Source organism: Candoia aspera, chromosome 6 (genome assembly GCF_035149785.1).
Source record: "Candoia aspera isolate rCanAsp1 chromosome 6, rCanAsp1.hap2, whole genome shotgun sequence".
Lineage (NCBI taxonomy): Eukaryota > Metazoa > Chordata > Lepidosauria > Squamata > Boidae > Candoia > Candoia aspera.
In genome coordinates, this window is record NC_086158.1 from 11,993,267 (window position 1) to 12,017,588 (window position 24,322).

The 24,322-nt window shown below is 42.1% G+C and overlaps 1 protein-coding gene across 2 annotated transcripts in view; it reads left to right on the forward strand.

Annotated features, from left to right (window-relative positions):
* TBL1XR1 (TBL1X/Y related 1) overlaps positions 1–24,322 on the forward strand; it is a 206,060-nt gene that overhangs the window by 156,501 nt on the left and 25,237 nt on the right. For both annotated transcript variants that reach the window (XM_063306430.1, XM_063306432.1), the window contains exons 3-4: positions 5,291–5,393; positions 22,745–22,890. In XM_063306430.1, the coding sequence (XP_063162500.1) occupies positions 5,336–5,393; positions 22,745–22,890 (204 nt within the window). In that variant the 5' untranslated portion in view covers positions 5,291–5,335. The remainder of the gene's footprint in view (positions 1–5,290; positions 5,394–22,744; positions 22,891–24,322) is intronic.

The following is a 24,322-nucleotide window of genomic DNA, read 5'->3' on the forward strand; positions in this document are numbered from 1 at the left end:
TTGAGGTGGCCTGTACATTGATTAAATAAGTAAAATCGCAAATGGTTTTACTGGACCCGAAAACCTTCTCTGTCTCCTCATCCCATATGTTCTGCATTATCGTTTACAGTGTGCAAATTCAGACCTCTCAGTCCAAGTGGATTTTGCTATCAGACAATGAGCAGGGGGGTATATTAAAGAAGTATCACTTAAAATAGGTTCTACTGCCTGTCTCCATTTAGCTTGCTCAAATTGAGCACATGTCTTTGTCTGCTTTGGTTTCCTGGTTTGTGTTATTGTTGTCTGTATCAGCAGGAAAAGAACTGAAAAGCATTGTTGCAAATTTTGTTTTTTGGCCGATGTTGAACAGATTATTTTCCTAATCAGATTGCTTTCCTAATCTTCCCTGAATATGTTCTAAGACATGTGGCAGATTACCTTGCAACTGTAACTTTCACATCTTTAAGTTAATACCAACACTGGGCGCAGGCCATAGATACTGTAAAAGGTTAGGCCAGCATTTCTGCATCATTCCCCTGTTATGTATTAGGTATTTATAATGCGGCCATAAAATCCATCCAAGATTTGAAACTTGGCATCAACACTGGAAATCTGAAGTAACTGTTGATGTGAAACAGTATGATATGATCAGCCAGCATTGCTGCTGTGTGTCTTGCCCTTATCCTTTGACAGCCAGGATGTATAAATTTGGATTGGGGGGATCATATTTCAATTGCCACTTGGTTACAAGAAGATTCCTGTATAAATCTGGTTAGGCGCTGTCTCCCAGCTTAAACATTTTTCATGGTGGCTACAGAGCTGAAATATTTCGGAAGGGAGTGTGTGTGCATGGACCATGTACAATCGTGTCCCAAGTACAATCATTCCAGTATGTGTGGTTTGATAGCTTCCATATAGGAGGCATGGAATTTGAACCCATTCTGTGCCCCTGCAAGCTCATTAGCACCAAGACTTGTACATTGTTTATCTAAACACTGGTCTCCCTTTGGCTCTTTGCTGCAATCTGAGTACAGTAGAACCTGATTCATACCAACAGAAACTGGGAGGGAGAAGGAAAGGCATTTTTGGCAGAGGTTAGGCCTGGCTGGATAAACACAGGGGCTTATTTATAATCCAGCACCAATGAAGAGCAAGCAGGCAGGCCATGTAAATCAAAGCCCCATTGAGGAGAAGCAAGGGAGAGACCAACTCTAATTCATATAAAAAGGACTTTGGGAGGGGTATTTCCTAATTGTGCCATTTTTTTCTTTTCTCGTCAACCAGACCACACAGTCTCATTCTTGTCTACTCTTTGGTGGTTCCTTAAAAAATTCTCTTGGGAAATTTTTTTGTATTAAATAAACACCATGGAAAGCAGAGAATGGTATCGCAATTGTATTGCCTTGCTTTGATTTTCTTAGTTTTGCAAAAAATGGCTGAAACCCAGAGGTGGAGCTTAATAGGACAGTTATGGTAAGTGTAGCAGGCACTTCTTCTTTTTAAGACCTTTATTGCAACATGGGATTTCAGAAGAGAGAATGTGTGTCCAAGAACCACTTTGAAAGAATAATGTAAGAACTAGACATCCCTTTTTAGTTAGGATTTAGTTCTTGTGTGTTCTGGCATATTTCTACCTCATCAGATTTTTGGATGTTATGATTTAATGTGTGATAAGCCTGTTACCCAGTACATTAATTAATCAGATTGTGACATGACCCAAAATTAGGCATTGGCAATCTCTGGCTGGGTACAGGCTACAAATCATTTCTGCAATGAACATAATTATTTTATTGTGAGCTGCCCAGAGTCCCCTGTATGTGGGAGATGGGCAGTGATAAAAATATGATAAATAAATAAGGCTGCAGGATGTTTTCTGGTGAAAATTATAGGCATAAACTCCGGAGTGGAAGGGGAAAGTTTCTCTCTCTGAGAGCACCGGACTCTGAAAAGTCCCTGAGGCGTTGATCCCAAATTGTTGGGCTAGGAGCTCATTTGTCATTTTGATACTGTAAATTGTGGGCACTTTAAAAGAGAAAACCCTGGCCGGTGTAGGAATGGACATGCCCATCCTCAAAATGGCTGCCCTGGTGGCTTTGCCCATTCACAAAATGGCTGCCAGCCACAAAACACTAGTTACTGATGGCAAACGGTTCCTTGCCTCCCTTTCTACTTTCCCTGGATGCATCCTAACAACCGAACATGCTTTTAAAATTATTTTCTAGATAAGGAGGTGTCCTTATAAACAAACACTGGGCTACAGTGCTCACCACTTCTATTTTTTAAGAAAGTTTGCAACAGCAGTGCATAATCAGAACACCAGAGCCATAGGCTGTCCCCTCCTTTGAATTCCACCGTTTTTTTAAGAAGGGAGAAATTATGGACAATTATATATGAACTATATTTTTAAAATTAAATGGGGGGGGGCAGTTGTCTATTTGTTCATCCTGGCCATGCCCACTATTTTTCCAAGCCTGGATCCCCCCTCAGCCTGGGGGGAAAAAAAAAGCTAGCCTATGGAATCTGTGGAATCCAAGACCATTGAAAATAAAACCGATTCTGGAAGCTAATACTTTATGTTAAGGCATGCCAGCTTCTTTTTAAAGTTTGATTTAAAATTAAACTAGTCTTTAAAAAACTAGAGTGGAGCTGGCATCAAGAGAGATGTCTCTGTGTTTCTTGCTGTTCAGGGTGCCACGTGGGGGTTTCTATTCCTGAAACCACACATTTTATATGACTGACATTTCTGGGCTGGTCTTTCTGTTCTTTGTGAAGAATCTTGAGTCTCCTCCCTTGGCCAAAATTAGAGGCAACATTTGGATAAGATTTTAATTAAGGCTGGAGTCCAGGGGATGTACCTTGTGGTAAAGCAAGCATTTCTGCTGTGCTTTGTTGCTTCAGGCATGTAAAAGATGAAAGGATCACAGTGGACAAAGGGAGGCATGTTTATTTTGGATGCCCCTGTACCTGTAGATTACGCCTTTCTAATCAGGTTGCTCTGTGATACTCTCACTGGGAAAAAAGAATCCCCATTTAGTTCACAAGCTTCCTTTGATTTGTCATTCACTGTTGGCTGTTTCAAATACTTATGTTATACTGCCCCCTCATGTCCATTCAGATGGAAGCCTCTTATCATGTAGATTCATGATAGGGTTTTATTTTTCCCCTGTTCTTTTTATCTTCTTGGAAGAGAACACTTTGATCCACCTTTGGAAAATGTTACTGAGGCCACATGAACGATGGTGTTATTAACCTTTACTAAACCATTACAGTAAACAAAATGCCCCCGCCTGTACTAAAAGAACAAAAATCCTATGGCTAATGTTTTAACCATTCTGCAGGGTTTTTTAAAATTATTATTTATTAGTTGAGTGTCATCTTCTCTTACTTCAGACTCTTGTCTATTTAAAATTGTTGATTTCTCCCAATTCCCTAGCCCATCCCTGGGAATCTAATTTTTGATGAATAAATAACTATACCCATGCATCAACTAGAGCATCTCCTTCAGTGCATTTGAGTTATACATCTTGGTTTTGCTGATTCCTTTCCCTTCCCCCCTTTTGAGGGGCTAGTGTGGTACTTACATTCTGTTTCAGTTACTTTTAAAAACACCAATCTTGCAAACTACAGAAATATGGTTGAGTGAGGAGTTACCTGCTACAGCATGGCAAGATTGGATTATAAATCAAAATATGGTTGAAAGGTAAGGATCTCCTTGAATTGAACTTGAATTCTAGTGACTTCATGGGCATGAACATAGCTACATAGCATTCTTGGCAATAGAACAGAAGTGCTTTGTCACTGCCTTCTTCTGTGATCTTATTTTGATTTCCCATTCTAGCCCCAAACACTGGAATGTCCTTATGGTTTCCCATCTATGTATGGACCAGGTCCTGCTTAGCATTTCAAGATCAGGCAAGATGGGCTAGATATTGCCACCGAGCTGGACACATCATTGTTAGGATATCCCAAGTATGCACACATGTATGTATGCGTGTACCTATGTGATGTAAGCAACCTGTAAATAACTGCTAGGAAACCAGGCATGTTCTACCTGCTTGTTTTTCTCCCTCCCACACTTGTATTCTAACTCTTCCACCTATCCATTCAAAAAAACTGTTTCTTGTAGAACTCAGTAATTGTTTATTATAATTGTATGCCGCTGAATTGTACCAGTTTACAGCAGAAATCAAACCAGAAATCCAATAAAATTGAATCTACATAGAACATGAATAAAACAAACAGTAATATTTGTAGGATTGTAGTAATGATGACAGTGGCTAAAGCCTCATCCACATGGCAGCAAATTGGGACTTGTGAAAGTGTTCTGTTTCCTGGGAAGATAACAGGATTGGTGGCAGCCTTTCCTCTCTGGGAGGCAGTTACACAGTGTTGGTGCCACCAAGGAGAGATGCTGTCTTCAGCAGCACTTGTGCAGGGAATGGTGAATATTTCCACCAAGGATAAATGCACAGGTCAGGCCAGTCCCAACTGGAAAAGGTACTCTAGGAGATACTTGCATGCCAAGCCATCTAGTACTTTTTAAGTAAAAACCAGCACCTTGAATTGTACTTAGAAACCTACTGAAAGCTAATGCAGTGTCTGCGGCAGAGTTGTGAGAATGGATTATTTCCACTCCAGCAGTTTTCATATATTGACCTATTTGCCCATTCCTCCAAAGATTGATTAGAAACATTCTCCAAACATGCTTTTATGATGCACCCTTTCAACAGTTATTTTAGGTATATCTGTATGTTTGTGGGCAGCATATTTCCATTGCACAATTTCACATGATAGCATCGACAAAGACGTACTTTTCTTTTTTTAAGCTGTCCCAAATCCTATAAGATCTTTGCAGAATTTCAGCAATCTTACTCCTGAAATCTTGTCTTAAATCTCATGAGATTTTGCTCAAATCAGTCTCATCAACAACAACAACGTTTGGGAAGAGCTAGGGATGTTTCAGATGCCCAGGCATTTATGGATATGATGTTGCTGACCCCTCATATATGTATTGTGAAGTATTTTCAGTGGATTACTGAGCACAAATCCATCTCTTAGTAATGGGTATTGGTATGCTTGTAATCTTTCAGTGGAGAAATAACACAGCTGGGGCAGATAATCGTTTTGTTTTGCTTTTTCTTTTTTGTGTATGAACATTACCTGGATGCTTCTCAACAATTATCTTAGTAGACTTGAAAAAGGTCCCTTTTAAGGCACAACTACATTATGTGCAATTTATCCGTTTTTTTGGACAAAAATCCAGTTATTTCTCTGCATATTTCTAACTTGCTGTATTTTTATATATTTTTAGGGTTATATCCTTCATCGTGACCTCATGGTTTAAGCGGGCATAAAGATGAGTATAAGCAGTGATGAGGTTAACTTCCTCGTATATAGATATTTGCAAGAGTCCGGTGAGTAATAATTCTCTGAGGAATTAATTTTGAAACTAACACTTAATATTAAATTAAATAATTGAGATTTACTTTTAGTCTGTCTTACAGGATAAATGAGAAAAAGACAGGTAGAGTACTATTGTGTTGATTCACAGTGATTTTCCCATGGCCTTTCTTCATATATATTGGTGAGTGACTCGAGTTGAAAATTGGAGAGACCCATGTTGCAGGGTTTCCATTCTTACTTGCAAATCTGTAACCTGAGAGCAATTGTGTTGTGCGGTCACACAGGGTTTTATGTTGCCCCAGCTGGTAGGGACTGTCATTGGAGATCTGGAGTATGGAGTGATCAGTTGGCTGATGACCTATCACTGGTTTCCACCAGAATCAAGAGAAGCTGTGCAGATGTTCAGCAGTTGCCTGGAGTAAATGGGATCCAAAGAAATGCAGTTACACCCAAATCAAGGTTAGGTGGTGCTCAGGCCTGGGAATTATCCTCTCCTAGAAGAGCTAGCACTTCTTCCAAAGTAAAAGAGGCCTAAGCAGCCTTAGGGACAAGGAGAGCCTAGTCATTCCCTAATAGCATCATAGTTAGATTACTTTATGTAAAGTCTATCCCTGGAAGCAGTCCAGAAACTGCAGCTAGAACAGAACAGCAGCCAAGATGGTATAGTAGTTAAAGTATTGGACTATTTAGGGAAGCAGGGATACCTTCAGCCATGGAATCTCACTGGGAGACACACTCTCTCCCTCTTTCAGCCCAACCTACCCCCCGGCGTTGTTGTGGGGATGTATAGGAGGTGAGGCATTATATATGCTGCCTTGAGCTCCTCTTATAAAGGATGGAGTATAAATCTAATAATAAGCAATCAAACGTGGCTATCATATTCTGAAGTGGCATGACTAAACGGTACATGTAACATTGCAGGCCCCAATACTGTTGGACTTGTGCACTAAGATTGGGTGGGAAGAGTTAGGCCCCCTACTTATGATCTCATTGATTGGTGTGGTTTACAGGAGGGGAGCCTTCTGCTTCGAGACAGTCTTTGCTTACCAATGACTCATTCAGCGACCATTTTAAGTTGTGATAGTGCTGAACAGGTGGTACTTATGACCAGTCCTCGAAGTTCTGGCTGTCAAAGTGCCCCTGCAGTCACATGATTCTGATTCAGGCTCTTGGCAACCACCTCGCACTTAAGATGTTTGCAATGCCCTGTGGTCATGCGATCACCATTTGCGACCTTCCCTGCTGGCTTCCCCGTCAATGGGGAAACCAGCAGCGAAGGCCACAAATCACTCTGGTAAGTCCCTCCAGCCTCCCTGCACTCACAAGGCGCTGTGGCCTCCTCCCCCCAGACACCCTGTGCTGCTCCCCCCCCCCATGGCACCCTTAGGCTCCTTGTCTGGGAATCCCACTGCTTCCTGCATAACAACGTATATGACGGTAGCTGAGATTGTCATCACTAAACTATGATGTCGCAAGACGTCACACTTCATGACCACATCACTTAGCGATAGCAATCCCAGTCCCAGTTGCCGTTGTAACCCGAGGACTACCTATATTTCCAAAGACTGTTCGTTATTTTTGATTGAATAGCTTATTGGTGATCAACATTACTGGTTGTTCAGGATAGAAATATTAATGTGGTGTAGTTGTGTATATTGTCTTAGCCTTGATTCTGTAAGTACTATCAAACCAATAGCATTTGTTGGACATCTGGCTGAAAGTTGATTTATGTCTTGTTGTTTTATTTTAGTAGAAAGTAATGGTGTACAGTACATTCAGTTTACAGATAAAACAGAGGCTTTCTTTTATTTGACATGAAATAGCAAAATGGGAAACTTGTGGCTATCCAGATGTTGCTGAACTATAATTCCTAGCCTGTAGGTTGAGTCATGGCAACTGGATTTCTTTCTTTTTGGTAGAAACGTTTTGCTGCTTCTCCAAGCAGCTTCTTCAGTCTGGGCAAAGGTTGGTGAAGAGACCCCATATATGTCTTCCAGGTTGGCTGCATTGTCCCTACACCTGAATGGCTGTTAATTGTGCCATGGAGGTGTGGATTGCCTTTGGGATGTCTTACTCCTAGATCCTTTGTTCATCCCCCAGTGGATTGTTAAGAGTGGCCTTCCTGGTGGTCTTAAACTTCCTGGGGACTGATGAAATTGAGGGGAGACCTCAGACACAACTTGTCCCCCATTGTTCATGCTGCTCTTTCTACAGACAGTTCCACCTGGATGACTGAGAATCTTCATCGACATATAATTCCTAGCATGCCTCCTTGTTAATCATGCTGGCTAAGTTCTGTATGATTGTGCTAGCTGACCTATGTTCCCAGTTCTATGTAGATACATAGATACACTTGTCAAGTTCATAGACCAGTGCTTCTCACCCTTGGCAGTATGCTGGCCTGGGAATTCTGGGAATTGAAGTCCAGACAACTTAAAAGTTGCCAAGGTTGAGAAACACTGTCATAGACAACAGCTTATTCCATTCTTGGGCACCATGGTTGAGTTCTTATACAGATGGAGGGACCTGAGAGACTATTTCTGCAAAGTTTGAAATATATTTTCTGCGTAATTGGGAAAAAAAGATGTTAGCTGGAAGCATTCTGATTTGCATTTCTTTTTTTTTTTTTCATTTTTTCAGTGTCGTAGGAAAGCTCTACCTGTTGGAAATTCCATCAAGCATAGAATTGTTTATTTACTTATTTATTTTAATAACTGAAAACTTTCAGAAACATTCAGTAGAAATTGACCTGAGAGGTGTAATGAATGCCTGTTCTAAACACTCTCAGACTCATGAGCAGGAATTCAAAGATACCTGATTTATTAAAGAATAGTATGCAGGATCACAAAGAAAGCTGAGAATGATAAAAGCACTCCAAATGCAAACTAAAAACCCTTGGTGCAAATGAGATCCCTCCCCCCATAGAATCTTCCCAAGCTCACAATCCCAGGTGCTCCTAACGGCTTCTGATGGTCTACGGGGAAAAGTCCTTGAACAGAGCACATAACCCAAACACATTCCATTGTAATGAACATAGATACAGAGCTTGGTACAAGGTTTCACAGCAGCTCCCTCCCAAACAGAAACGCGCGTCAGCGCCATGGCATGTGAAACGTTACGATGTACAGTGCACATTGAAACAGTGAACTTGACATAGTGCCCCCCCCCCCAAAAAAAGAAAACACTAAGCAGCAGGCTTCAAAGGGTAAGCCAAGTGGAAACGGTGAATTAAATCAGGAGCATTAATGTGGAGAGCAGACACCCATTCAGGATGAGGAAAGTGTTTCCATCGGACCAGATACTGGAGGGTGCTGCAAAGCTTGAGAGAATCAACGACCTCCTTCACCTCAAAGTGCTGTTGGCCGTCAATCATGATCGGAGAAGGAGGAGGAGGTTGGGGATGCCAGCGGGAGGAGTGGTGGACAGCCTTGAGCAAGCTGCAATGGAAAACAGGGTGCAAGCGTTTCAAATTGTGAGGCAGGTCCAACTTAACAGTAACTGGATTGATAAGACGAACAATAGGGAAAGGACCAATGAACTTCGGAGCAAGTTTTTTAGAGGGTTGTGGTGACTTGATGAATTTGGTAGATAGAAACACCTGATCCCCAATCTTGAAGTCGTGTTGCAAGGAACGATGCTTATTGGCTTGAAACTTGTAAGCAGCCTGGGCATCAGCCAAAGCCTGTTGAATCACCGGCCAGGAATCAGCAAGCTTAACAGCCCAGTCAGAGGCAGAACATGTTTGGGAAGGGGGTTGTGGCAGTTCAGGGATGGGAACAAAGTCGTGACCAGAAACCACATGAAAAGTCTGATGGACAACATTGTTGTAAGCCACTTCAGCAAAAGGTAATAAGTCCACCCAATCGTCCTGATGGTAGTTAATGTATGCTCTAAGAAATTGTTCAAGGGTGGAGTTTAAAATCTCAGTAGATCCATCAGTCTCAGGATGGGACGAGGTGGACAGCGCCTGTTTGGTGCCAATCAATTTTAAAAATGATTTCCAAAACTGGGAAGTAAACTGTGTCCCGCGGTCACTGACCAAACAGGAGGGGCTACCGTGGAGACGGTAGATGTGGATGAGAAATAGGTGCACCAATTGCGGGGCCGACGGGATGGACGCTCATGGAATGAAATGGGCCTGTTTGGAAAAAAAAATCTTTTACAACCCAAATGACAGTTTTCTTCTGACTGGGAGGAAGATCCACAATAAAATCCATAGAAATCTCGTCCCAGGGATGGGATGGGCTGGCCACAGGCTGCAGAAGCCCCTGCGGTTTCCCCCCTTTTCGTTTTGACATTGCACAAACAGGACAGGAAGCCACATAGTCTTCTACATCGCGTCTCAAGGTAGGCCACCAGAATTGACGACGAACCAAATGCAATGTTTTAACAAAACCAAAATGCCCAGCAAGTTTATCATCATGGGAACGCTGTAAAATGTCAGGTCTTAAAGTTTCAGGTATATAAAGGCAGTGTCGCACCCATGCCAGACCGTTTTCAAAAGAAACAGTGTCTTTATTAGCTAGCAACCAAGTGTCAGATTTCAACGCCTGGAGAAAGTCTTTCTGTAACTGGCAAGGAACTTGCACTTTCTGCTTCCCAGACTGGGCTGGGGGCGGGGATGCCTGCGCACGGGTCTGACTCCGGGTGACAGCAACTAAGCCCAGTTGTGGTTCATTGAGAACAGTCCCAACCACATCTGCCACGTGGTCAAGGTCCTGTGGTAAACGTGACAAAGCATCGGCCAGAAAGTTTTTCTTTCCCGGAATAAATTTTAACTGGAAGTTAAAAGCGACTGAAAAATTGAGCCCAGCGAATTTGTTTAGGACTGAGACGCCGGGGGGTGCGGAGGGTTTCCAAATTCCTGTGATCGGTCCAAACCTCGAAAGGGCATTTAGCGCCTTCCAGGAGGTGACGCCAGGCTTCCAAAGTGGCTTTTACAGCAAAAGGCTCCTTTTCCCAAACATGCCACCGGCGTTCGGTTTCAGAAAATTTTCTGGACAGATAAGCGCAGGGTTTTAAGTGATGTTCAGAATCTCTCTGTAACAATATAGCCCCAACTGAGGAATCAGAAGTGTCAACTTGGACCACAAAGGGGCGTTCAAGATCAGGCTGCTGTAGAATAGGCTCAGCAGTGAAGAGGGTTTTTAATTTCTCAAATGCTGCCTGGCATTCAGGCGTCCAATTCAGCACTGCCCCAGGGTTTTTTACTTTGCGTGTCTCCCCCAAGCCCTTGGTACGGAGTAAATCAGTGAGGGGCAAAGCAATCTCAGCGAACCCCTGGATAAATTGGCGATAGTAATTACTGAACCCGAGGAAACTTTGCAATTGCCTCCAGGTGCGGGGACGTTCCCAACTTAAAATCACCTGAATTTTTGCAGGGTCCATTTCAATGCCCTTGTCAGACACCCTATAGCCCAGATAGTCAAGTTGGGTTTTGTGAAACTCACATTTGGAAAGTTTGGCATCTCTAAGCTTGCTTAACACCTGTTTGAGGAGGTGTTCGTGTTCCTCCTCGGTTTCAGTTTAAATGAGAACATCATCTAAATAAACCAGGACCCCTTTAAACAAATGATAATGTAATACTTCATTAATCAATTGCATGAAGACTCCAGGTGCCCCTGCCAACCCAAAAGGGAGGACTTTGTACTGAAACGATCCTAGTGGGCAATTAAAAGCAGTTTTCCACTCATCCCCAGCTTTTATGCGAATGTGGAAATAGGCTTCACGAAGATCAAGCTTGGAGAAAATCTTGCCCTTAGACAAGTGAGCTAACATGTCCTTCATGAGTGGAAGAGGGTAGTTGTTGCAAATTGAGATGGAATTTAACCCCCGATAGTCTGTACAGAGTCAAAGCGTGCCATCTTTCTTTTCCCGGAATAGCACAGGGGCCCCAACTGGGGAATTTGCAGGTTCAATAAACCCCCTTGACAGATTTTTGTCAATAAAGTCCCGTAATGCCTCAAGCTCCTTCTGAGTCATTGGATAAATTTTTGGCTTGGGCAATTGAGCGTTGGGAACCGACTCTATTGTACAGTCAGTTTTCCGATGGTTGGGTAGCTGATCTGCTTCCATTTCCCCAAAGACGCCTGCAAAGTCTTGGTATCGATCGGGCAAGCCAGTTCTGTGTTCCCAGTTTATATATGGGCTTTGATAGGTCAACCAGGGGATCCCCAGAATTACCAAGGGATTGCCAACAGGTGCTACTACGAATTTTAACGTCTCACAGTGGCTGCCCATTTGCATTGCGACAGTTCCAGTGAAATGGGTTGCCGCCCCCCCCCCCCCCGCCGTTGAACCATCCAACTGTGTGAAGATCAAAGGCTGCTGGAGGGGGAAGCTAGGCAGGTCCAAAGCAGCAACCAGATCAGGGTGAATTAGACACCTGGAACACCCAGAGTCAACTAAAGCCCAGACCTCTGTAGTCTTTCTGCAGGAGCCCAATTGCACTTTTACTGCTAAAGTGGGACAGTCAGCACTCACCATAGCATCCTCGCGCCCATCCTCCTCCACCTGCCCGCAGGCGCTCTTCATGGCAGGTGGCTGGCGTTTCCCGCCGGCTCCTTAGAGTCATCTTCAGCCTCTCCCGAGAAGTAGAATACTTCCTCAGCTTCGGCTGCGCCCTTGGCTGCTGTCATCCGCCGCAAGGGGGGGGGGGCGATTTGGCCGGCAACTTGCCCACTCGATCTCCAGCCTTGGCTTTTGGGCAATCAGCTACTTGATGCCCTTCCTTTCCGCATCGGAGACACTGACCCCTCGCATAGTGCCAATCTCTCTCCTCTTCCCAGGCTCTATAGCCTGGCCAGGCAGCAGTTGCAGCACTTCGGGGTCCCCTCATGGTGGCTGGTGGTTATTCAGGTCGTCTGGTTTGCATGAAGGTATGCTGGGCATGCTCAGCCTTGCCGGCCAGACAGATCCATTCGTACAATGACTCTGGGTCGTCTCTACACAACGCCCACCGTAGGACGTCCCGGTTGAGTCCCTCTTTAAACCGTTCTATTAAGGTTGACAGACCAGTTGGGGATTTTCCCAGCTAAAGCCTTAAACTCCAGGGCATAATCAGCTACAGACAGCTGGCCCTGGGTAAGTTCCTTCAGCGCCTTCTTAGCTCTTGCCTTGGCCAGAGGATCCTCAAAATGCAGCTTTAACGCCCCCATGAAGTCCTCAAAATACTCAAGTTCAGGGGAGTCAGACTCACTTAATTGAACATACCAGTCAGCCGCTCGACCCTTCAACTTGGTGGCGATGGCAGTTATCTTAGCCTCTTCGGAAGGGAAGTATGCTCCAAACTGCCTCATGTAACTTTTAGCATTGGTTAGGAAGAAAGATAACTTGGTTGGATCCCCATCAAACTTGACAGAAAAGTCTCTCACGCCCACTCCTCTTGGAGCGGAATTGGCGGCTGCTTGAGTGGTTGGGCCCCAGGTTACAGTAGTTCTCCCTCTTCGGGGTGGGGACACTGGTGGTTGAGCCCTGCAGGGTGGAGATTCATCCCGGAGCCATGTCCGGCCCCGCTCTGCTGGCGGTCCAGGTGGGAGGATGGGGGATGGTTGCGTGAAGCCGGGACCTCCGTCGTGCCTCCCCTGCCCCCCCAATGATAGAGACAGGTTTCTTAACATGTACTCCATTGATTCTATTTTGGCCTCCACCACTCTTAGCCTTTCAGGGGTTTGAGATTCCTCCCTCCCTCGCGTGTTAGGCTGTCTCTCCGTTGATACCGTGGTAGATTCTACATCTGGCGTCAGCGGGAACTGATACTTCCAGGACGCCTGGGACGTCCCTGGCTGGGGTTCTCCCATTTCATCCCAGGTGATCAGCTCTGTGGGCGATTCGCTGGGTGCCAGTTGCTCTGGTTCTCCCCCGTCAGATTCTTCCACCTCAGGGCTGGAACTCGAATCCTGCCAGAAATCTGAAGGTTCTGGTGTGAGGCTCAGTTCTCCGCTCTTGACCATCGACTCGGGCATCAAGCTAGCCGGCTCCTCAAGTCCCCCGGTCGTGAGCTTGGACTCAGCCATTGTTAACTATTTTCCCTCACAAGAAACTGATCTTGGTAGGAGCTAACGGTACAACTTTGGTGATTCTCAGCTTTATGTAATGAATGTCTATTCTAAAACACTCTCAGACTCATGAGCAGGAATTCAAAGATATCTGATTTATTAAAGAATAGTATGCAGGATCACAAAGAAAGCTGAGAACGATGAAAGCGCGCCAAATTCAAACTAAAAGCCCTCGGTGCAAATGAGATCCCTCCCCCTGTAGAATCTTCCCAAGCTCACAATCCCAGGTGCTCCTAACGGTTTCTGATGGTCTGCGGGAAAAGTCCTTGAACAGAGAACATAACCCAAACACATTCCATTGTAATGAACACAGATACAGAGCTTGGTACAAAGTCTCACAGCAGCTCCCTCCCAAACAGAAACGCGCATCAGCGCCATGGCATGTGAAACGTTACGATGTATACTATACATTGAAACAGTGAACATGAGAAGAGGGCACACAAAGGATGGCTCACATTAGGGTTAGCATGAACCTTGCTATATTTTCCTTTTGTCTAACTTACACCTCTTCTCCCTCTTTTTTTTTTTTTTTTTTTGAAGAGTCCTTGTCTCTAATTTCATTCTTTTTCATCCTTGCATTTATTTAAACAAACTTGAGACTACCTGAAGGTCAAGAAAACTAGAGTCAAGAGCTCTGAATCCCTTCTGTTTTCTTATCATTGTTCAAGTAGACAGGAAAGTTATTTCAGCAGAATGGCTCTAAAACAACCCATTTTGGGAGCTGAGTAAATAGGTTATCGTTGATACAGGAAACAGCAATTTTAATATTTCCTTTTATTCAGGACAGAGATACCTGGGAGTTTCACTTAATTCTTTCTGGTAACCCAGAGGGGGTTATGCGCAGTACCAGCAAAAGGATCCTGTGCCTAAATTTTCACTGGCTTAATATGGAAGGATTCTCTTCTGCAATAAATTGAATGAAAATCCACAGAGCTCAGGTTTTATACTATGAAAAGCTGAATACTAAGGATTAATAAACTGAGATAATACACTGAGAAATGTGGATCTTTATTTAGGACTGAAAATGTCTAGCCAGCTTGATGAGACACCTAGCTTCTGAGATGGTGTTACGTTTGGCTTTGTTGTTTATTCGTTTAGTCGCTTCCGACTCTTCGTGACTTCATGGACCAGCCCACGCCAGAGCTTCCTGTCGGTCGTCAACACCCCCAGCTCCCCCAGGGACGAGTCCGTCACCTCTAGAATATTACATTTGGCTTGGGTACTTTCAAAACTGTCTCTTTGCCTCCTTCACCCTTCCATTCCTAATGATACTCAGTATTCCAGAAGGTTGTTGCTTCTTTCATTTCCTGTTCTCTAAATATTTTTAGTATATATTTCTAGGAACCTCAGGATTCCCTTGAGCATGCTGTCACTGCCATCTTTTTGAGGGTGATGCTGCTTTAACTATACAAGGGTTGGCACAAGATGTGAAAGACTTTGATTTACTACATTCATTTTCACAAATTCCTTTCTTGGTTTCTTTCTCCTACTGCTGCTATGTTGTTTCTGCTCCCGTCACCTTTCTGACTGGGCAAGAGATAAACTAGCTTAAGTAAATGATCTCATATTGCATCCAGAGTATCAGTTTCTTAGCAGATTTGTTTCTAGGAGCAGCACTATGCCCCAGAGCAGAGACTTAAAATATATTAAGTTCTGCAACTTGTGGTTAATTGGGAAGAGCCTTGTGATTCTGCCCTCTTGAATGGAAAACTGAGAGATGTGGGTGTTGCAAGAGGAGACGGGTAATAAAACGCATGGTGACATTATCACACAAATGCCACAACTTAAACTTTGGGTCAGCTGTTGGGACAAGTATGTAATAGCAGGATTGGTACGGTGATGATTTGCCTGCGTCATTGCAGAGTCATTGTGATTTGCTGAAGATAACGACTGTTGGGAAAGTGTCATTCTAAAAGCTGAGCACAAGAATGACTTTATGCCAAGATGGGAAAAGCAGATGATAAAAATAGCTTCTTGGGTTAAATTACTAGATGTTCAAAACACTTGAACTACAGTATGAGGCCAAGACTTAGCAGATGGAGTTGTTATGTGTGTTCTGGCCCCAGAACTTTTTTCAGATGCAGGAAAGAACAGAAACCTCTAAGCTGGCAAGGTATCAATTCTAAGAGACTGGCCTGTGGTCATGAATGGATCAACAGAATCATTTATTTATTCATTTCATTTCATTTCTGACTTAGTGATATTTTATGTTCCAAGAACATTATCTGAAGAAAGAATGAATAACAGTGATTAAATTTAATACGTAATAATACCATAGCAGTAATCTGACCAGAGAAAATCTGTGCTAAAACAAAGAAATGTTGGAGAAGATGAGAACTGCTTTTATCTGGCATCCAAAAAGGAAGGGTCCATGATGGGTTTATGTGTTTGTAGAGAAAATTCAGAGTGTACCACACAAAAGGTTCGGTCTCCAAATACATTCCCCTTGTATTCCACAGAAGTAGAATCTGGAGAAGAACCTCTAAGCAAATGTTAACTTTCAAGGAAGTTGTGAAGTCCTTGGATTCTAAACTAAGTCTGGTGTTGTGTTCTTTTTTTTTCCCTTCAGGAATGTCATCCGATATCACAACTCCACTTCAGACACGGAGAAGCTTTTTATTATGGTTTTAAAAAGAAAGAATCCTGTAGCATTCTGTTGTTAAATATACAGCAAGAGTTCTTAATCTCCTCCTTCTGCCTCTGCCCAATACGCACCTTTCTAATAACGATTAACTCAATTACTTTGCGTTAGAATTTATTAATAGTCTTGTAGGCTAAAACCAGTGCTTTGAATGTGCCTGGAAATGGACTAGGAGCCTGTATTTCTGATTGCTTTTTTTTTTTAACCAATTTGTGGATTTAACTTTTTGCAGGTCCAGCATCTGTCTTAAAGAGTTTCTAAGCTTTGACCTTGTGACAGCTGGAGCTATTTAGGTGGAGAATAGAGAGCGTGGACCAGATACACGATTGTTTTGAAAACATTGACCAGTAACCAGGGTAGCCTGAGAAATAAGATTATAGGCAGCCCATTTCAAAAAGGATGGGAGAAGGAAATGTGGGGTTTAATGCTGGGGCCCACCCGTATATAGAATCAGATTCTTGCTCTTCATAGCAGCTGCTTTTTGTCACACAGAAGGATCTATGTAACTGCAATAAGGTATCTCACCTAATCGCCCATGGTTCTTGTCTTCTCATGAGAATACCAGTTCCAGAGAAATAATTAGTGCAGGGGCCTTTGGGCAATTTGTGGCAGACCACATACCAACTGCATTGATGGATTGGAAAACCCCTTGGTTCTCTCATATGTCTAATAGACAGTCTCTGTATCTATCTGGCTATTTGCTTTTATCCAGCAAGCTCCATTCTTTCAGGCAAAACAGGGAAATGGATTGATTCTTTCCTAAATGCAACATGTCATGTCAGAGTACAAGTCAAGTCAGGGTTCTCTGAAAAGCTTGTTTCAAAAGCTCTGATGTGATTGAATAATTTTAAAGGGATCTTGCTTTCTCGGGAAATAAAAAAGAAACTATTATTCAGAGAACTACATTTCTGGTTGTGCTGCCTAAGCAAAGACCACGCCAAGACGAGGAGAAAGTCTCTAGTGTTTTATTTACTGCTATTGTAGACAGCAAATCCTACCAAACTGAAGAAGTGTGGGAAAACCCAGACAAATAAACCCCAAAACTCAAGGCGGGTCTGTTCTGGGTTTCTTTGAATGACAGCTCAAAATCTCTAAACTATGCATGCGTTTTCCCCCCTGGATAGGGGCCTCCTCCTGCTCACCATCCATATTCATGACACTGGACCAGTGACCAGGAGAAGCTTGATGGAGGGGCTAGTAAAGGTAAAGGTAAAGTTTCCCTTGACATTAAGTCCAGTCGTGTCTGACTCTAGGGTGCGGTGCTCATCTCCGTTTCAAAGCCGAAGAGCCGGCGTTTGTCCGTAGACACTTCCGTTGTCATGTGGCCAGCATGACTACATGGAACGCCGTTACCTGCCCATTGAAGCGATACCTATTAAACTCCTCACATTTGCATGTTTTTGAACTGCTAGGTTGGCAGGAGCTGGGACTAGCAACGGGAGCTCACCCCGACACGCGGATTCGAACCACCAACCTTCCGATCGGCAGGCTCAGCAGCTCAGCGGTTTAACCCGCAGCACCACCACATCCCTTAGATGGAGGGGCTACTATGTGATAAATCAACTATCACTCCAGTTTAGTGGTTGCTCATTACTACTAGGAAGAGCAGCATCCAAAAAAGAGCTGAACAGACACATTATTGCTAGTGATGGCAAGAAGCTGGCATATGTGTGATCCTCACAGCCTTGCTATCTGCAGAATCTTTAATAACATTTGTACCTGTTATGTATCTGTTTGTCTGTCATCTGTGCCAAGGCCATTTTTCCTCAGTGCCATGAAATGATGCCTGTAAAGACAATTTACATTCTTCCTTGTCTTTACAGTGTTCTACATGTTGTTTAATAGTTCTGTTAAATTTTGCAGAAGTTGACACTGAATCTTAACAATTCTATTCTGGATCGCCAAGATTCTATTTTAAAAAAAAAGAATTATGCTCACTTCGTTTATCATCACGATCCTACCATTGGTTTCATGTATTAACTCACGTTGAGTGGCTCGTTAATATGATTCTAATAAGAGTTCGGAAATTATTGTTTAACTGCAGAGCTTGTCTATGATTTAGCCACTGTATTAATGCTTTGTAGGCTCCCCCCCCCCCCTTGAGTATCTAGATATGTTCATTTTGTTTGCATATACAGAATTTGGGGACCTTGAAGATTTATCTTGTAGCAAGTCCTAGTTTTGTGTGTTTTTACTTAAAAATAGTATATGAAGCCAGCACAGTATTGCATTTTATAAATATTGTCATGAAATTCAGATTTAAAAAGAAAGCACCACAGGTCTGAAACCCAAAATTCTTCAGCATTGAGATATCCACCTGTAAACAGAGATGCTCCATGCAAAGCCGTTACAGATACTGAATAGAATGGGATGCTCCCTAAATAAGTACAGATTTGTGGATGTTTTGGCATTTATATGTGGGATATTGCTTGATGACTGAATGCACATGGGATTGTGTTTCTGGCTGTAATCTCAACCTTTCCATTTTGAAGTTGTGCTTCTTTTAAGCACAGATTTACATACCTCTTCAGTAGGGCTTTTAAGCTAAATGGGAAAATGTATGACATAATTGCAAGTTTCATAAACTTGGGATAGAGGACTATCTCTCACCCATCCCCGCTCAATTCCTACCCCACCACAAAGCCTGGCATTCGAAACATGAAAGAATCGATCAAATTACACTTTTTCCCAGTGCTACCGGTAGATATGGGATGAAGCAAATGCAATCCTACCTCTTTACCTCCAATATCATCAGATATATGTGGCCTTTTCATTCAAAACCAGCTTCTTATCTGCATTGTCTCATCAGGATCTTGGCCATGTATTAACATATTTATGAGATACATCACCTTCTATTTTCTGCTCTATGTGCAACATTTCAGTATCTGGTTTTCTATAACTATCTTCTTACAACGTCCCAATAGGGGACACTTTGAAAGTTTTAATTACCCATGAATAGCTTAAGTCGAATCTCTTCCTCATGATGGATTTAACTTTTTCAGGGCAAAGCAAATAATGCATTTAGATCCATTAATCCTAATTTTCCTGCTTTGCAAAACGTTAATTATGCTGTTCTTGAAAGGGCATGCAGAAATAATGCATGCCTGGTGGTGGCACGCACACACAATTAAAATGTTTTATCATGGTTAATCCTTCCTTGTATAGACATATTCTCCCTTGTCCTATACAATCTAAAAGAGAAATTAAGACAGAAAAAAATAGCAAAGACATTTCAGTGTCTCACCCTTGTCTTAGGATTGGTATATTTAGCCATTGTTTACAAAGGAAATAGGTTGTTTCCAAAATTGGGGATTAAATATAAATATTAAGAACAGGGTCTCTACTACTGGCTTCAGTTAAGGTACTTGAAAATAAACTATGAACAAATTCTGCAGTTCAAAAGTAGTACGTTGATAATGCAGGTGGGAACAATATATTTGAACCCCCTTATGTGGAGAGTCAGCACCGATCCATCTTTTATGCTTGCTTTCTCACATTCTGAAAATGAAAACATTTTAAACACCATTTTATAGCTTGCTGTTACTCATCTGTGTTTGTGGTGAGATGTAGATTCCTACTTGCACCGAATGGTCCCACTCCTAGGAGGAGCATTATTACCAGATGCTTTTTCTGAGCACTACAGTTTGAAAGCAAAATATAATTGAATCGCTGACCATTACCAGCTGCTATACATCCATGTGTTTTCTCTTCTGTTTAGTAATATAAAGTGGAGAATGATGTGATACTACTGCAGTCAGAGTTTTTCCACTTCACTTTATTGGCTGCCTATAATGAGGGTGGTGGAACCTGATGCATGATGATTTTGGGCTGTGTTAGTATACAAGCAGTTGGGTTGGACAGCAGCTAAACAGCTGTTATTAGAACAATTTTCATCCAGTCCCAAACTTCATCCATCCATAACTATAAACACACACAGATACAGTATGTGTATATATACACACACATCCACATCTTATGCCACATACATTTTGTATAAATGTAGCTCAAGTCAGCCATTTTGAAGAGTACAGCCATATCTCTTGGATATATTGAAGACTATGTCTTCAGTAATCTTTCTTCAAGAGAGGTGTGTGTGTGTGTGTGTGTGTGTGTATTAATAGCAACCGGATTTTAGCTTGTGATTTAATTAAATAAGGTGTGGGACTAAGGGAAGTTCCTTTTACATAGGTGATACTAGTTTATCAGCCTCAGCACCCTGCACCAATAAGAATTAATTCTGCTTTGGTAGGACTCCAGCATGTGATTTCCTTCCCTGACGTGCTTGCTTACACTATCTAGGGAGATGGAATGTGTCTCAACCGTGAGGGAGAATCTGGTAACTAGCTACACTGGAGTTACAATCTTGATTGGCCCATGTGTAATAGCCTTTTTGTGAAACAGGAAGATACTTGTTTTATAAGGAATGCCAGTTTTATTTAAAGACTTACTTTAGCTGTTGTAACTTCCTTCCTTCCTTTGCTGCTTCTCCATGGCAATATCCAGCACGTTTGCGATCTTTCTTTAAATACAGCATCTAACTAGATAGGAGCAGTTGGGTGGATTTTTTTTTTCCTAGTGAGGGAGATGGTGATTTTGCAGAAGAGACCACATATCAGGGAAAGGCTTTCACAATCACACCATTTTCCATGGTTGTGGTATGCACACCAGAACTTTATGGGCAAAATAGCTGTATGCGCAAATGTCTCTAACGATGACGTGGAAGCTTCAGCTCTTGCAGAATTCAGATGCTGGATTGTTTTGTGGTCCAGATTCAATAGTGATGGCATTACAAACCCTAAAGGTAAGGTTAGGGTCCTCAATACCTGAAGAAGCACTTCTTTCCTGAATAAAACTGCCTGAGAATTAAGATTTTATAAGGGTGTGCCTCTATGCCTCACCATTCAAAATAGAACAATATGTGGAGATGCAAAAGAAATCTTCTTAGCTGTGGCACCCAACTAGAAAATGTACCCCTCTCAGGCTTTGCCCCAACATAATTTTCATTTTAGTATCAAGTATTGAACTAACTCTTCCCCCTAGTTTTTAAGGCTAGATATTGGGAGACCACGAGTTCCAATCCTTCCTTAGGCATGAAGCCAGTTGGATGACCTTGGGCCAGTCACTCTCAACCCTAAGAAGGAGGCAGTAGCAAATTGGTGACAGTTTGGTGTAGTGGCTAGAAATCAGGAGACCCTGAGTTCTAGACCCGCCTTTGGCATGAGAGCTGGCTGGGTGACCTTGGGCCAGTCACTCTTTCTCAGCCCAACTCACCTCACAGGGTGGTGGTTGTGGGGAAAATAAGAGGAAGGAGTATTAGGTATGTTGAGTTATTTATAAAAATAATAAAGGCAAGATTTTAAAAAATCTTTACAAAAATTCTACTGACTCGAAAGCACCAAAAAAATGCCTCCCATCACATAATTTTTTAAAGGCATTTTTCTTTGAGATTTTCCCTGCGATCCTTTGATGCTTCATGGGCTGTTGTCATTTTAAATAGTCAACTTTTGCCTATAACACTGGAGAAGCCTAGTCCCTTTTATATCAGTAGCATGTTTCAAGTTTACTATGAACCTCATGGCCCATTTCCAACCTTCTGGAAGTGAACCCTCATAGGAGGCCTCGCATGTATCCCAGATCTTTGTTTCATACAGTTGAAAGCTTCAGTAACAATCTAGTAATCCGTTGAGGCTGCTGAGCATTGAGCGATTATATCTTAAATGTCCCTGACTGTGACCTGGTTTACACCTATTTAAAACATTGATGGATTGTTTAATATTAACTAAAGTAGAGCTGCCTCTTTATTGTCCTATTTTAAAGCAGAACTTTAAATTTACGTTTATATGTTATCCTTTTCATTATTACGGAGAAAAATCTATGTGAGTTGACACTGACTTGATGACACATGATCAATCAAGCAGTTTTCTGCTTCTTAGTCTGCATTCTGGTTTCCATTTATTGTTTTTTAATTGCTTTACGATATTTGGTATTTTCTTGATTGACATTTCTTCTTGTTTATTGGCCATTTTTGTTAACCACCATGAACTTGTTTTCCTGGTGGTCTGCGGTATATAACTGATAAATGAAAAGAAAGGAAGAATACAGTCCACAATGCAGAATTAATACAGAAATATAATACCAAGTCAAGGTAACTCTTAACTGGAGATTGATTTAACTTGGGGTTTCTAGAGAAAGACAGCAAAAGCTGTGTTTGGGAAACATGATTAGGAAGGAGGCGTGAGCAGTCATGATTCCTTCGCCATCCCTTACTCAGATTGAATGTTTTAATGGTAATGCCATGGAGTTATTGAAGAGGTTATTGGGGCGAATTCTGTTTTTGGATTGTCAGAAGTACAGTGTTAGTTTCTCTCCGAAACGAATTGGAAAAGGAGATAGAAAGATTTTAAATTCAGTCTGAATTCACTGAACTTCTTGAATGTATTTCTTAAAATGGCACCCAATGTATCCCTCTCCTATTGCTAATCCAGAAACTGAGCAGAGTAGCTGGCAGAACACTTTATGGATAGAATAAGATACAGTGATGGACTTGTAGAGCACTTAAGTCTTATTCTGTGTGGATCTACAGGGGAAGCAGTGGTGCTCATGGCTTGACAACATGCTCTTTCTATAAATGAAAACATCTTTGTAATTTCTCCCTTGCCTTTAGGGTTTTCTCATTCAGCATTTACCTTTGGTATCGAGAGCCATATCAGCCAGTCCAACATCAATGGTGCTCTGGTGCCCCCAGCTGCTTTGATTTCAATAATTCAAAAAGGCCTGCAGTATGTAGAGGCAGAAGTCAGTATTAATGAGGTAAGGCATTTGCTCATCTACAGGAGCATTTGAATGTTTTTCTTGCAATATCCTGGACTACCTGTCTTTCCCCACTCCACCTCCTCCCCGACTTTCCTTTTTCTGCCTCATATGTGGACTACTCCTGTCATGTTAGATACCCTCTTCTTTGTGTCTTCCTTAACGCTTTCTTGTGAATAAGATTGAAGCATTTCAAACGTATACTTGGGTTCAGATCAGGGCAGTTATTCATTGCAATGTTTTGGCTTACAGTGTTTGTGCACAGGCCTGCACTTACCAAATGTAGTATTCCCTGCTTGTAGTGTTGGCTGTATATTTATCAAATATTAAGGGCTCTAGAAATTCAAAGATTTTTCAGTACTTACGGAGATGAAGTACAGTTTAATTGTGTGTCTCATGCAAAGAGGAAATATGACCTTTATTTTTTTACCCAGCAATTAAAACAACAACAACAACTGGGGGCACCCTGCCATTATTATTATTACTACTACTATTAGTAGTAGTACTTCTAATACTATTATTAATGTTATTACATCCAAGATCCACAGAGACAGGACTGTGACATCATCGTGGTTTTGGTAAGATTCATTAGCTTCCTTGGATATTTTTGGGTTTAAAATACTGCACTAAGTTAAAGACTACCACCTCTTTCATACTTGATTTCCAGCCAAAACCAACTTTTTCAGCATCACAATCTTGGGAGGCTTGAGGAATTGATAAAAGATAACTTGATGTAATTGTCCTTCTCTTTGACTTCTACCATCAAACACGGAATCATTTTTTTAAACCCAATGATTAATGCTGAGTCAGATTCCCATTTCTTGTCATATGATGTGAGAATCTCAACTTGAAACCTTGAAGTTGCTGCATTGGGTCCCCAGTGAAGTCTTTCTCAAGTTCCTTAATGCTGCATGGTTTGTTATGCTGTCTGTGTTTCACATAAGAAGCCTTTTTGATTCCTCAGTTGAGGTTGAGCGGCAACACAAATTATTTCCATCACCTTTGAATATTTGTCTACTTTCTCCTTTGAGAAATTCTTCACAGCTTTCATTGTTGCAGGAAAGGGGGTGGGGGGGTGGGGAATCCGTGCTGTGTGGGAGACAGGTCAGAGTAAGTAATGAGGTTAAATTAGGGAGAACTCCCATCAAAGGGAGTTCCCTGGGCCTCTAAAAATTAACCAAAGGACATTGAAAATTCTTTCACGAAATCACCTTTAACTTAAGAATGGAGTTATTTTCCCCCCATAGCAATTATAAAAGCAAATATATATTCTTTATCAACATGCTTAGTTCCAGCGGACTGCATATTTATTTTTGCTTTTAGGCCTTGGTTTCCTGGAAGCCACCCACTGGGCTGTGTATCTATTGTTGGAATTGTGTTTTCTAGCTAAGAAGCCTGAGTGAATTAGATGTGGTTCATTACTGAGGCATTA